Source organism: Oncorhynchus clarkii, chromosome 9 (genome assembly GCF_045791955.1).
Source record: "Oncorhynchus clarkii lewisi isolate Uvic-CL-2024 chromosome 9, UVic_Ocla_1.0, whole genome shotgun sequence".
Taxonomy (NCBI): Eukaryota; Metazoa; Chordata; class Actinopteri; order Salmoniformes; family Salmonidae; genus Oncorhynchus; species Oncorhynchus clarkii.
The window spans coordinates 13583324-13596184 of NC_092155.1; the positions used below are offsets into that span (position 1 = coordinate 13583324).

At 44.8% G+C, this 12861-nt stretch overlaps 2 protein-coding genes across 2 annotated transcripts; both read left to right on the top strand.

Moving 5' to 3' along the window:
* Window positions 1-179: 179 nt before the first annotated feature.
* On the top strand, window positions 180-4408 carry LOC139417042 (butyrophilin subfamily 3 member A1-like). The gene is made up of 10 exons (XM_071166277.1): window positions 180-386; window positions 603-674; window positions 893-976; window positions 1449-1553; window positions 2036-2179; window positions 2400-2528; window positions 2777-2828; window positions 2991-3044; window positions 3555-3700; window positions 3998-4408. The coding sequence occupies exons 1-10, from the start codon at window positions 303-305 to the stop codon at window positions 4406-4408; spliced, it is 1281 nt and encodes a 426-aa protein (XP_071022378.1). The 5' UTR covers window positions 180-302.
* A 327-nt stretch (window positions 4409-4735) lies between these two features.
* LOC139417097 (mannose-P-dolichol utilization defect 1 protein-like) lies at window positions 4736-10227 on the top strand. The gene is made up of 7 exons (XM_071166347.1): window positions 4736-4881; window positions 5292-5357; window positions 5605-5737; window positions 5862-5947; window positions 6093-6211; window positions 7934-8044; window positions 8569-10227. Exons 1-7 carry the CDS (start codon window positions 4755-4757, stop codon window positions 8689-8691), a joined length of 765 nt encoding a protein of 254 aa, XP_071022448.1. The 5' UTR covers window positions 4736-4754; the 3' UTR covers window positions 8692-10227.
* The last annotated feature ends 2634 nt before the right edge of the window (window positions 10228-12861 follow it).

Sequence of the window (12861 nt, forward strand, 5' to 3'; positions counted from 1 at the left end):
CTCTCTCGGTCTCTATTTCTCTCTTTCTCTCTCCCTCCTCTCCATAGACCGTAATGCAGCAGCCTAATAACCACAGCAGCCGGTCTCCTAAGGTGAAGGAGAAGGACCCTCACCTGATGATGATGATGTCATCTATTGCTGTCTCACATGACACACTATTCCCTATATAGTGCACTACTTTTGACTAGAGCCCACTCTGACAAGACCCAGCTTTGTAGTAAACACAAGGATTTGACAGTATAATCAGCCTACTAGTGTGTGGATGTATTCTGTCTTTTCTAACCCTGTCTGTACTCCCACTGATGGTGATACAGGACAAGAGCCTGGAGACTGTGGAGGCTACCCACTCAGCACCCTGGAATAAATCACAACTCCTCAACAGCAAGGTGGGTTCGGTTTCCAACCAGTAAACAACTAGCTATACCATCTTTTTTACATATAGGTTTAGAATCTGGGATGTTGGGCAATCCTATAGCAAATGAGGGCACATCATATTAAATAGATTATGACTGGGCTGGGCACACCCATAAATGTTATTTTTTGTACTTTCCACTATTTTGGATCCATCTGTAATTTGGGTCTTGCCTGTATCACTTCTACAGGGGAGGGACTTTGAGAAATGGGATGCACACCATTCAGAACCATGGAACAAGCCTCGTCTCAGCAACACCAAAGTGGGTTCTATGGACAAAAAACATATCAGGGAGAGGATGATATTGTGTGTTGTGTGTTACTAACCTACCTGGGTGGTGTGTTATATTAACCTAACTGGGTGGTGTATTATATTAACCTACCTGGGTGGTGTGTTATATTAACCTACCTGGGTGGTGTGTTATATTAACCTACCTGGGTGGTGTGTTATATGAACCTACCTGGGTTGTTTTGCTCACAGCCTGGCCTAGAACCTATGCACACGTTCCAGGAGTGTCTACAGCTCATCGAGGAGCTAGCCAAGGAGGTGAAGGACATCAGTAAGGTACGACAATCTCCACCTTTACAGATGTAGGATCTTAATTTCAGCCAGTTTTCTACAGCAGGAAAATAATCCTGCAGCAACCGAAAATGTGAATTATTATGTGAATTATTATGAATGGACATCTTTGGAGGGTTGATATATTTTTTGTAAGGACGAATCAAGTATTACACTTCGCAGTGGAATATACAAACTTCAGAAGCTTTTTTAAACCTCAAATACAGTACAACTTTAAAATGTCCTGCATTGCAGGAAAGTTCTCCTCTATACGAGGGATCAAATTAAGTTAAATTAAATTATCTGTACACGTAACTCTAACTTTCACAATCTCACATTGACATAAACACATAGCTCTATGGAAAAGTTTGCATTCACTCACACAGTTTGTCAAACCTAAAATTTCAATTCAGTGATCAATATGTGACCTCACATCTGCATCACTTCCATGAATATAACATCACTTCCTTGTTTGCAGCTTGCCAGGAGAAGAGGGGTGACGGGAGGAGAAGGTTCCACAGCATCACCTAGCTTGGAGAGCAGCCGGAGTCTCATTCTATTGTGGGCCAAGGAGCTGGACCAGGTAACACGGTGACCTGGCTAACAAAATAAAATAGAAGTAGTGTCACACAGTGCATTTGGAAAGTATTCAGACCCCTTCCCTTTTTCCACATTCTGTTATGTTTCAGCCTAAAATTGATTAAATTATTATTTTTTCTCATCAATCTACACACAAACCCCAAAATTTGATATTTCTGTTCGTTTTTTTATATACATTTGAACAAATTTAATTTGCTTTGTCATTATGTGGTATTTTGTCTTGATTAATGAGGGGGAAAAAAACATTTTAATCAATTTCAGAATAAGGGGTTGAATACTTTCATAATGCATTGTGTGTGTTTTCTGTGATCAATTTCCGTGATAGATTTAGTGTGTTTGGTTGGCATTACATTTCCTGACCTCACAGATGTCATATGAACACAAATGTTGGCTCCATTCCCAGGGTAATTTACGATAAAATCACCTTCTTATTTAAATTATACAATTGTTCCTTTGTTCTCTCAGCTCCAAAAGACATCCACACCAACAACAGAGGTTCAGATGATGAGAGGAAAGAGGATTCCAGGTGGAGGAGGGAAAGACAAAAGTTTGGAGAAAGAGAATCAGAGAATATTGGAATGGGCAACAGAACTGAAGAATGTATCAGAGGTGTGTGTGTGTGTGTGTGTGTGTGTGTGTGTGTGTGTGTGTGTGTGTGTGTGTGTGTGTGTGTGTGTGTGTGTGTGTGTGTGTGTGTGTGTGTGTGTGTGTGTGTGTGTGTGTGTGTGTGTGTGTCTTTGAGAGAGCCTGAGCGAGAAATGTGCTACTGTGTATAAAACATGTTCACTGTATGTGAGAGTGTGTAAATGCGTCCCAAATGTGTTCCCAGGTGTGTGGGCTGTCAGACGAGGACCTGAAGCGTCTGTTGGGAACGCGGGGGGTCAGGGAGTCTAGGCTAGCTGGCGTTCTGCCATTGCTGGAGTTCGTTGCCTGGTCTCTACTGTCAAATGACACTGAGGTGAGAGAATAGTGTGTGTGTGTGTGTGTGTGTGTGTGTGTGTGTGTGTGTGTGTGTGTGTGTGTGTGTGTGTGTGTGTGTGTGTGTGTGTGTGTGTGTGTGTGTGTGTGTGTGTGTGTGTGTGAGAGAGAGAGAGAGATAAAGGTATGTTTTGACTAATTCTACCCTAGACTTTCTAGGCTGCTGTAGCCATGCTGCCATATGAATATAAACACTCTGGCAATTCATCTCCCTGCTTGTCGTGTCAGGAGGACGTATCAAAGCTGTGGTTGTCAACCAAACAGAGAGCATGGAGAACTGGTGAGAGCTCACTGTTGAATTCCCCATCCTGTTTTCTCCTCGCACTCTCTCTCCCTCTCTTTCTCTCTCTCTCGCTCTCTCCCCCCCCCCCCCCCCCCCCCCCCCCTCTCTCTTCCGCACCCAGTTATTATTGCACTAATCTCTTCTTCTCATTGCAAATAGGAAGCCAAAAGTACATCCCTAATTCTGTATGGCAATGGATTCACAGTGCTTCAAGTAGGAAGAAATAATAACATTTATCACAGTAACACATAAAATTACATTGAAATCATGCTGACATAAATATTTTCATTTTTCAATAAATTAAGAATCACTTAATGAATGAAACATTGAGTATCATGTTGAAGGATTTTGAGAGGAAACAAACAAGGCTGTCACTGGAAAACCTCTCATGCTTTCCTTGATCTCCACCTCTCTCTCCACCTCTCTCCACCTCTCTCCATCTCTCTCCACCTCTCTCCATCCCTCTCTTCACCTCTCTCCATCTCTCTCCACCTCTCTCCATCCCTCTCCAACTCTCTCCATCCCTCTCTCCCCCTCTCATCCCTCTCTCTACCTCTCTCCTTCCCTCTATCCACCTCTCTCCATCCCTCTCCAACTCTCTCCATCCCTCTCTCCACCTCTCCATCCCCCTCTCTACCTCTCTCCTTCCCTCTCTCCATCTCTCTCTCCACCTTCACCTCCATTTCTCTTTCCCTTTACCTCCACCTTTCTCCACCTCTGCAGCCCAAGTGCATCTGGAACCCCTCACCAGCCACCCCTGGCTGGCCTTCTCAGATGACAACCTTGAAGTGTGGGAGGCCCCCCAGACGCGCAACACCATAAACTATCCCCTCCACTTCGACTCCTGGCCCTGCGTTCTGGGATGCCAGGTAGGGGGATGAGTTTGATTAATCAATTCAATTAGGGGATCAGAAATCAAAAATAACCAAGTTAAGGGACATTTTTCGTCGCTGGACAGAGAAGTGAGTTGAATTAAAGAAGATTCTGTTTTGATTCCATATATGTGTGTTTTTTCTTGTGTAGTATACATCATACTTTATTTTGTAGACAACACTCGGATTTATTAGTAATATTTTTGGGGTTGATAAATCATTTGATCAGCCCTAGCAACTATCAACTCATCCATTGTGAAAAACTTGTATTGAACTACTCTCCTCTACTACAAGGCCATCAACACAGGAAGGCACTACTGGGGAGTAGAGGTATCCCCCACAGGCAGCTGGAGACTGGGATTGACATCGGTAACTGCACCCCGGAAAGGTCGGTTCCCCATGACCCCAGCAAAGGGCTACTGGACCCTGTGGAGGAGCGCCCAGAACACCCTGTGGGCCTGTTGTGATGACCCCCTGACCAAGCTACCTGTCTCAGCCCTGCCACGCCTAGTAGGGGTCTACCTGGACTTTGAGGAGGGACAGGTTTCCTTCTATGATATAGAGAAAAGGTCCCATATCTATACGTTCACTGATACGTTTAAGGAGAAGGTGGTTCCTGTGTTCGGCTGTCTCGATGGCGAAACGAAGATCAGGATTGTGCCACGGCCAAAGATGCCATCTGCATCGGCATCTGGTGTTAGATAAAGCTGCAATGTGTTTAAGATTGATTTGCTATGCAATGTTTTTGTAACTCATTTTACATCACCAGCCAGAATATGTCAGACTTGTTTTGTAGTGGAAAATCACGGTTTCTCTCGTGAGAGAGATTATATTGAATTACACCAAGCATTTTCCTTTTTCACTGCACCTTTTTGTAATGATATTACAATTGTAACACAATAAACAGAAAACTATGACAGACTGTTTATTTGTTCATTTTAGATACCATCAAGATAAAAGATCCGGAACCGTATTCTCTGTTAATGTTTCCGTCTAGCGTGGGGGGAACAGTTATTATGCGCACACAGCTACGTCACGTCATATTTCCATAATGGCGACCCCTATGATGGAACTTCCCAAGATCTCTGTGTTTGACCCACTGAAGGGTCTCCTGCTGACCTATTTCATGCCAGAATCGTGTTACGACGAGTTTTTCATAAATTTTAACTTTCTGGATGGTAAGTAGCAGTTTTGCACAGTTTTCTAGCTAGGGCTTCAACGTTCAATGAATGAGCTAACGCTAACTACCTAACTTGCAAACACATTTGTTTTTTCTCGACATTTCACGATGTGTTACTAGTGTCTTTTACGATGAGAGGTACTGGATATCAAGAAATGATATTGGATGGAATGTACATAAGGAGCTATCTAACCCGCTAAAATATTTAAAGATAGAACAGGGACTAGTTAGTGGGTATTTCGTTTTGTTGTGACAGCTTTCAGTGGTGGGGCTATCTATCCACAGGGCATCACATGGCTGGTTAGCGCCACTGTCCCAATCCATCTCAGTTTCTCAATAACGATAGATATGAGAGTGTCGTATCTCTCTTGTAATACCAGTTTAATGATGGTTGTTTTCTGTCTATAGTACCATGTCTGAAGATTGTGCTGAGCAAAGGTCTGGGCATCGGAATCATCCTGGGGTCTGTGATGGGTAAGACTAAGATTTCTCTCTCTCTCTCTGTCTCTCGCTATCCTTTTTTCTCTCTCTCACTCCCACTATCATTCTCACTGTCTGTCAGTCTATCTCTCTTTGCATGTGCAAAGCATAACTCCCTCTGCCTCTCTCATATAGATGGAGAGATATTCACAATAAAGTAATTAAGGACAAATATAGATAATACATATAACCCATATCTCCCTCCACCCCCCTCTTTCTCCTTCTCTCCCCCCTCCTACAGTGAAGCTGCCCCAGATCCTGAAGCTGATGGGGGCTAAGAGTGCCGAGGGTCTGAGCTTCAACTCTGTCCTGCTAGAGCTGCTGGCTATCACAGGAACCATGACCTACAGCATCGCTAACAGCTTCCCCTTCAGGTACTGTGGTAGTTGTACAGACAAGAGACATGGACATAGACATGCATAGACAGACACGTGCACAGACGGCCAGACAGACATGCAGAGACCCACCAGTTAACATATTTAGTGTTTTCTCCTTCAGTGCCTGGGGTGAGGCCCTGTTCCTCATGTTACAGACTGTAGCCATCGGGTTCCTCATCATGCACTATGGAGGCAACACAGTCAAAGGTAAGACACACACACACCTCCCCGACGTGAGGACTGACGCTCACTAGTAACACTGCTTCTTGAGATTTACGATGCAGGATGTGAAGTTGGCATAAGACTATCTGGCATCATAATCAGTGGCTGTTGTTATTGTCCTCACCCCTAGGTGTCCTGTTCCTGGGGGTGTATTTTGGCCTGGTGGCTCTGCTGCTCTCCCCCTTCACCCCCATGTCTGTGGTCATGGCCATGCAGGCCTCCAACATGCCAGCTATCATCATCGGCAGGGTACGTGGAGTGTTAAGTAAGCAATAGGGCCTGAGGAGGTGGGGTACATTAGGCTTTATAACATATTTAGCTAATTTATGTGTTATAACATAATAACATCGTTAAAACACAATAACATTGTTATAACACTGTTCAAGGACCACGTTGGATAATACTTCTATTTAACATTTTCATGTGTTCTCTGTGTTCTCTAAATAGCCTGGGTACCAGTCTGTTCCGCTAACATTCCTCTAGCCTGGGTACCAGTCTGTTCCGCTAACATTCCTCTAGCCTGGGTACCAGTCTTGAGCTAACATTCCTCTAGCCTGGATACCAGTCTTGAGCTAACATTTCTCTAGCCTGGGTACCAGTCTTTAGCTAACATTCCTCTAGCCTGGGTACCAGTCTTTAGCTAACATTCCTCTAGCCTGGGTACCAGTCTGTTCAGCCAACATTCCTCTAGCCTGGGTACCAGTCTGTTCAGCCAACATTCCTCTAGCCTGGGTACCAGTCTGTTCAGCCAACATTCCTCTAGCCTGGGTACCAGTCTGTAGCTAGCATTCCTCTAGCCTGGGTACCAGTTGTTTGCTCTCTGGCACAGGAGTGTAATATTAGCTTAACAGACTGGTACCCAGGCTAGAGGAATGCTAGGTTAACAGACTGGTACCCAGGCTAGAGGAATGCTAGGTCAACAGACTGATGCCCAGGCTAGAGGAATGCTAGGTTAACAGACTGGTACCCAGGCTAGAGGAATGCTAGGTTAACAGACTGGTACTACCCAGGCTAGAGGAATGCTAGGTTAACAGACTGGTACCCAGGGCTAGGTTAACAGACTGGTACCCAGGCTAGAGGAATGCTAGGTTAACAGACTGGTACCCAGGCTAGCTAGGAATGCTAGGTCTGGTACCCACAGACTGATACCCAGGCTAGAGGAATGCTAGGACTGGTACCCAGGCAGACTGGTACCCAGGCTAGGTTAACAGACTGGTACCCAGGCTAGAGGAATGCTAGGTTAACAGACTGGTACCCAGGAATGCTAGTTAACAGACTGGTACTCAGGCTAGAGGAATGCTAGGTTAACAGACTGGTACCCAGGCTAGAGGAATGCTAGGACTGGTACCCAGGCAGACTGGTACCCAGGCTAGAGGAATGCTAGGTTAACAGACTGGTACCCAGGCAGACTGGTACTGGTACCCAGGCTAGAGGAATGCTAACAGACTGGTACCCAGGCTAGAGGAATGCAGACTGGTACCCAGGCTAGAGGAATGCTAGGTTAACAGACTGGTACCCAGGCTAGAGGAATGCTAGGTTAACAGACTGGTACCCAGGCTAGAGGAATGCTAGGTTAACAGACTGGTACCCAGGCTAGAGGAATGCTAGGTTAACAGACTGGTACCCAGGCTAGAGGAATGCTAGGTTAACAGACTGGTACCCAGGCTACTAGGGTTTATTTATATTTTAAATTGTTAAATTGTAAAAATTACGGCAACTTGTTATACGTTATCTTAATTTATATAACGGGTGTGTCTAATCCTGAATGCTGATTGTTTAAAACTGTTGGTAACAGTGAATATGTTGGTAACCCGTTGTATAACATTCGGAGGCTCTATTGGACTTCGTCTCGGGCCAAAGAGCACCGTGCCAATATATCCTCCAAACACCTGTGTCTCGGGTATTATCACCATTTAACATAATGTTATTGTGTTACTATGTGATAATGTGCATTTCTCCCTGTCATTACAGCTGATCCAGGTAGTGACTAACTATGGGAACGGACACACAGGACAGCTGTCTGCCATCACTGTGTTTATGCTGTTCGCTGGCTCCCTGGCTCGTATATTCACCTCAATACAGGTATTTGTGAATAGGCTTTACATTACATTTACATTTGACTCATTCCGAAGATGCACTTATCCTGAGCGGCTTACTGTGTGTGTGTGTGTGTGTGTGTGTGTGTGTTTATGTGTCCTAAATGGAACCCTGTTCCCTATAGTGCGCTCCTTTTGACCACAGCTCTATTGTCCCTGGTCAAAATCAGTGTACACTAAAGGGAAAAGGAATCTTCTTTACACTCAGCTCGAGGTTTAGGTCAGGGTCAAAGAAGACACCAATGTTTCTGGCCGTAGGCTTTTCATTGGTGGTCAAATGACCTGGGTTATTTCCAATCTGGGTTCTATCAAGGTGAGGGGCCAAGTAAAACAACCTCTATAAAATGTGTTCACTGTATGTCAGTGTGTATATGCGTCCCAAATATGTATATGGGGCATGGTCAAGAGGAGTGCACTCTAAAGAGAAAAGGGTGCCGTTTGGGACTCAGTCTGTGTGATCCTGTCCTAATCCAACTTAAACTCTTCTTCCTGGTTTCTCTCTGTAAAAAGGAAACAGGTGACTCCCTGATGGCCCTGACCTATGTCATATCCTCTTCCTGTAACGGCCTCATCGCTGCCCAGCTCCTGTACTACTGGAACAGCAGCTCCACACTGAAGAAGAAGACGGAGTAGACTGGACACTAAGGCAGTCTATAATGGGAACCTAGTTTTGAAGTAGCGCACTATATAAAGACTAGGGTGCCATTCAAGATGCAGACAATGACAGAGAGATTATATAGACAAGTGTGTATGGATCTAATATGGCACCCTATAACTATGTAGTTCACTACTTTTGACAGGACTATTGGCTCTTGTCGAAAGTAACACCCCATTCCCAATACAGTGCACTACTTTGGACTCTACTAGTGCACTATATATGGGGTGACATTTACCCAATACGAAGACTCTGCAGGCCCCTACTATAGCCTAGTCGTGGACCAAATCAACTTCTATTCCCACTACCCAAACCAAGCTTATGCCCAGTTAGAAGTTAGAATAGTTCACAGAGAAATCTCCTAGGTTTTGTATCAGTGTTTTAGCTCAGGGAAGGAAGGCTTGACCCTCTTGTTAGTCCATCTTAAACACTGATTCTACTAGATGGAAGTGCCGACACACTCAATGCAATCTGTTTCTTTATACCTCCCCAACAATGTATTCCATTGTTCCAGGTATATTACATGGGTTGTTCTCGGAACAGACTCTAGAATGAGAACATTCTAGAACACGACCAGGAAGTTGGCTAATAGCTGTAATCAAGGGGTCAAGCAATAGAGAGGTACACTGTGAAATTCTGTCAGTATGTTTGAGAAAAATGTTAGATATTCTTTAGAAAGGTTAGGTAGTTTGCGCATTGTGGCTTGAGTGCGAGCAAAGAGGTCTTGGCTGAAGTTGTCCCTCGACGCTCATCTTAGGCCAGTTCCTTCGGGGGGGGGGGGGGGGGGGGGGTCAGCAGGCAATCAGAAGAACTGTACTGAGCCAAACAGTTGTTAGTCCAAGATGCAGTCGCACCTTTTACGTGTTTTTCTGCTTGTTTCTTCGTCCGTAGGATCAGTAGTTAAATCATTCAAATTTGATTCAGAATAAAACTGGGAGCAGAAATGTGGGCGCGTTGTAGTGTGATGTTGAAGTCCAACTTCTCTGTATAGTTTCAGTTTACCTGTTGAGATTGAACTTCTAATCGTGTTATGGTGCCTCTTGCGGGTTGCACGCCAGTGCTACGGTTCTGATGATGGTAAGAAAGTTGATTTTAAATGTGAACATTTCATAAAATATGTTTTGTTTTTGTTGGGACTGCTTCAGCGTGTCTGTCGTTGTGGGTCTTATATCTAGAAGGATATTTATCCCAAATCCAGGCTGCATCACATCCGGTCATGATTGGGAGTCCCATAAGGCGGCACACAATTGGGCCAGCGTCGTCCGGGTTTGGCAGGGGTGGGCCGTCATTGTAAATAATGATTTGTTCTTAACTGACTTGCCTAGTTAAAGGTTAAACATCTTTAAAAAGGATCTAGTGTCACCAGTAGATGGAGACAAACTTTCACCCATTATTACATACATAATCTTAGTTCTCTCAAAGTAGAGGCGTGAGGATCTTGTTCTCTGTTGATGCCTAGACTCACTACTTTTTAGCTTTTAATTGGTGAGTAATAAATATGTTATATAGATGAATTTGTCTCTACTTATACTCTCACAATTTTTTTCCCACAAACTTTATTATTACGTTTCTCCATTTCTCTTGTGATGTCATCCATCCTCTTTTTCTCACGCCCTCTTTACCATAACATTTTAATCTGTCTGTCCATCAATCGCCTTCTTTTCACTTTACCCTCCCATTGAATTGACCTCCCCCTTCTCTCTCTTCCTCCCTCTCTTTTTTCCAGTCCCTGACAGCAAATTACCCACCCTCCAACTGACCCCCTGTGTCTGTGTGTGGTTCCCCCCTGACTCTCTGTCCTCCATCACACTGACATCATCAAGAACCCCGGCAACCAAAAAGTCCCACAATTCTGATCAAATTTAAGACAACAGAGGTTTCTTAAAAACCAACACAAAACTCACTTTTTTGAGATCGACGTTTTCCAACCGTGAATTCAACTTGAGAGTGGTTGTTACGGAGGATTATCTGTGAAATACACTATTTCTACAGTAAGCTACTCCACACCAAAACAGTTGTGATTACTTATACTGAATCTCTCAATTCAAAGCACTTTATTGGCATGGGAAACATATGTTTACACTCCCTCCCTCTCTCTCCTTATCTCCCTCGCGCTCTCAGCAAAGTACTTCTTTCTCTCTTCATCCATTTTCTCATCAGTTTCCCTCATGCTTTGTGTATCACTCACTTACCTGCTTTATTCCTGTCTTTCTATTACAGAATGAAAGAGAGAGAGAGAGAGAGAGAGAGAAAGGAGGAGCCAAGCCACATGAGGGGAAATAGAGTAGAGAAATGGGTGTCTTGGAAAGAGAGAGAAACGCTGGTTGTAGCTTGCCAAAGAGTAGCAGAAGCAGAAGGGAGATCGACAGAGGCATTTAAGAACAAGAGTTTGGAGAAAATTTGAAAATAAAAGGAACTTTTCATTGAAAGAGAGAGCCACAGCAGGCATATCTGATTGTGATTGTGCAGCTGAATGGCGGAGATGCCGAGCTTCAACTTCGTTAGGCCATACCAACTGTTAGATGGAATCCTCTTGAGGGGTCTGACAGCTTCAGAAGAGGACAGTTTCATTCCACTGTGCTTGAGACATGTCTATGGTTCACATACACACACTGTGTCAGCCTATCTTTATCTACCTGCTGATCGCTAGGCCTGCATTTCCCATCTACCCCTATCTGGCCATCTGTGGATGACACTATCTCTGGCAGAACACACCATTGCCCCACCTCAGCGGGGGAGTTTTGGTGAATGCCTTAGCTAGCTGATAAGAGTAAAGCCCATTCATCTCTTCCAATGGTTTAGTCTGTTTAGTCACAGGATTAAGATCAAGTGTAGCAAAATGTTCCTCTCCCTTGTTTATCCTATAATCATAAAAATGTAGGTTTGCACCATCCGTGTTTCAGTATGAACACACACACACAAAACAAAAAAAAGCTTATCTCCACCAACCATTCTCCTCTCTCTCCCCCCTCTGAATTCAATTAAAGGGCTTTCTTGACATGGGAAACATATGTTAATAGTGCAAAAGCAAGTGAAGTAGATAAACAAACGTGAAACAAAAGTTAACAGTAAACATTACACTCACAGAAGATCTAAAAGAACCGAAGAGAGTGACAGCTATAGGGGAGGAAATCAGGAAGGTGATCAAATCAAAGTTTATTTGTCACGTCCGCTGAATACAACAGGTGTAGTAGACCTTACAGTGAAATGCTGAATACAACAGGTGTAGTAGACCTTACAGTGAAATGCTGAATACAACAGGTGTAGTAGATCTTACAGTGAAATGCTTACTTACAGGCTCTAACCAAAAAAGGTATTAGGTGAACAATAAGTAAGTAAAAAAATAAAACAACAGTAAAGGTGATGGAGTCCAAGTGAGTCTCCCGAAGCGCAGGTGCGTGTAACGATGGTGGCAGGTATGACGATCGCCAGAGAGGAGTAGCGGGAGTAGACGTGACAGTACCCCCTCCCTGACGTGCAGGGCGCCGACCAGAGGGATGGTCCCGAGGACCAGACCAATCGCTTCTGCTAAGGCGCAGGAACCTGTAGAGCCAGCTGAGCTGCGGGAACCTGTAGAAACCAGCTGAGGTGTGGGAGCTAGTCGAACCAGCTGAGGCATGAGAGCCTGGCAAGCTGGCTGAGGTATGGGATCCCGACGAGCTGGCTGAGTTATGGGATCCCGACGAGCCGGCTGAGATATGGGATCCCGACGAGCCGGCTGAGGTATGGAATCCCGACGAGCCGGCTGAGGTATGGGATATCGACGAGCCAGCTGAGGTATGGGATATCGACGAGCCAACCAAGGCTTGAGAACCTGTCAAGAACCTCTCGAGCCAGCTGAGGCAGGGGAGCCTGACGAGCTAGCTGAGGTATGGGATATCGACGAGCCAGCTGAGGCATCCCCGGTAGCTTCGGGAATGAAGGCCTGATGAGCCAACCAAGGCTTGAGAACCTGTCGAGCCAGCTGAGGCATGGAAGCCTGATGAGCCAGCTGAGGCATGGAAGCCTGATGAGCCAGCTGAGGCATGGAAGCCTGATGAGCCAGCTGAAGCATGGAAGCCTGATGAGCCAGCTGAAGCAACCTCGGGTTGGTTTGTCAGCCACCCTTGGACCCGACGTCAACAGGAATAAAGCAATAAAAAAATCCC

Excerpts from the sequence above, each read along its gene's own strand:
- LOC139417042 (XM_071166277.1), top strand. The coding sequence starts at position 303 with ATGGTGATACAGGACAAGAGCCTGGAGACTGTGGAGGCTACCCACTCA. Across the intron at positions 2,529-2,776 it reads TACTGTCAAATGACACTGAG|GAGGACGTATCAAAGCTGTG; the intron begins GTGAGAGAATAG and ends TTGTCGTGTCAG. Across the intron at positions 3,045-3,554 it reads ATGGATTCACAGTGCTTCAA|CCCAAGTGCATCTGGAACCC; the intron begins GTAGGAAGAAAT and ends CCACCTCTGCAG.
- LOC139417097 (XM_071166347.1), top strand. The coding sequence starts at position 4,755 with ATGGCGACCCCTATGATGGAACTTCCCAAGATCTCTGTGTTTGACCCA. Across the intron at positions 4,882-5,291 it reads AAATTTTAACTTTCTGGATG|TACCATGTCTGAAGATTGTG; the intron begins GTAAGTAGCAGT and ends TTCTGTCTATAG. Across the intron at positions 5,948-6,092 it reads TGGAGGCAACACAGTCAAAG|GTGTCCTGTTCCTGGGGGTG; the intron begins GTAAGACACACA and ends CCTCACCCCTAG.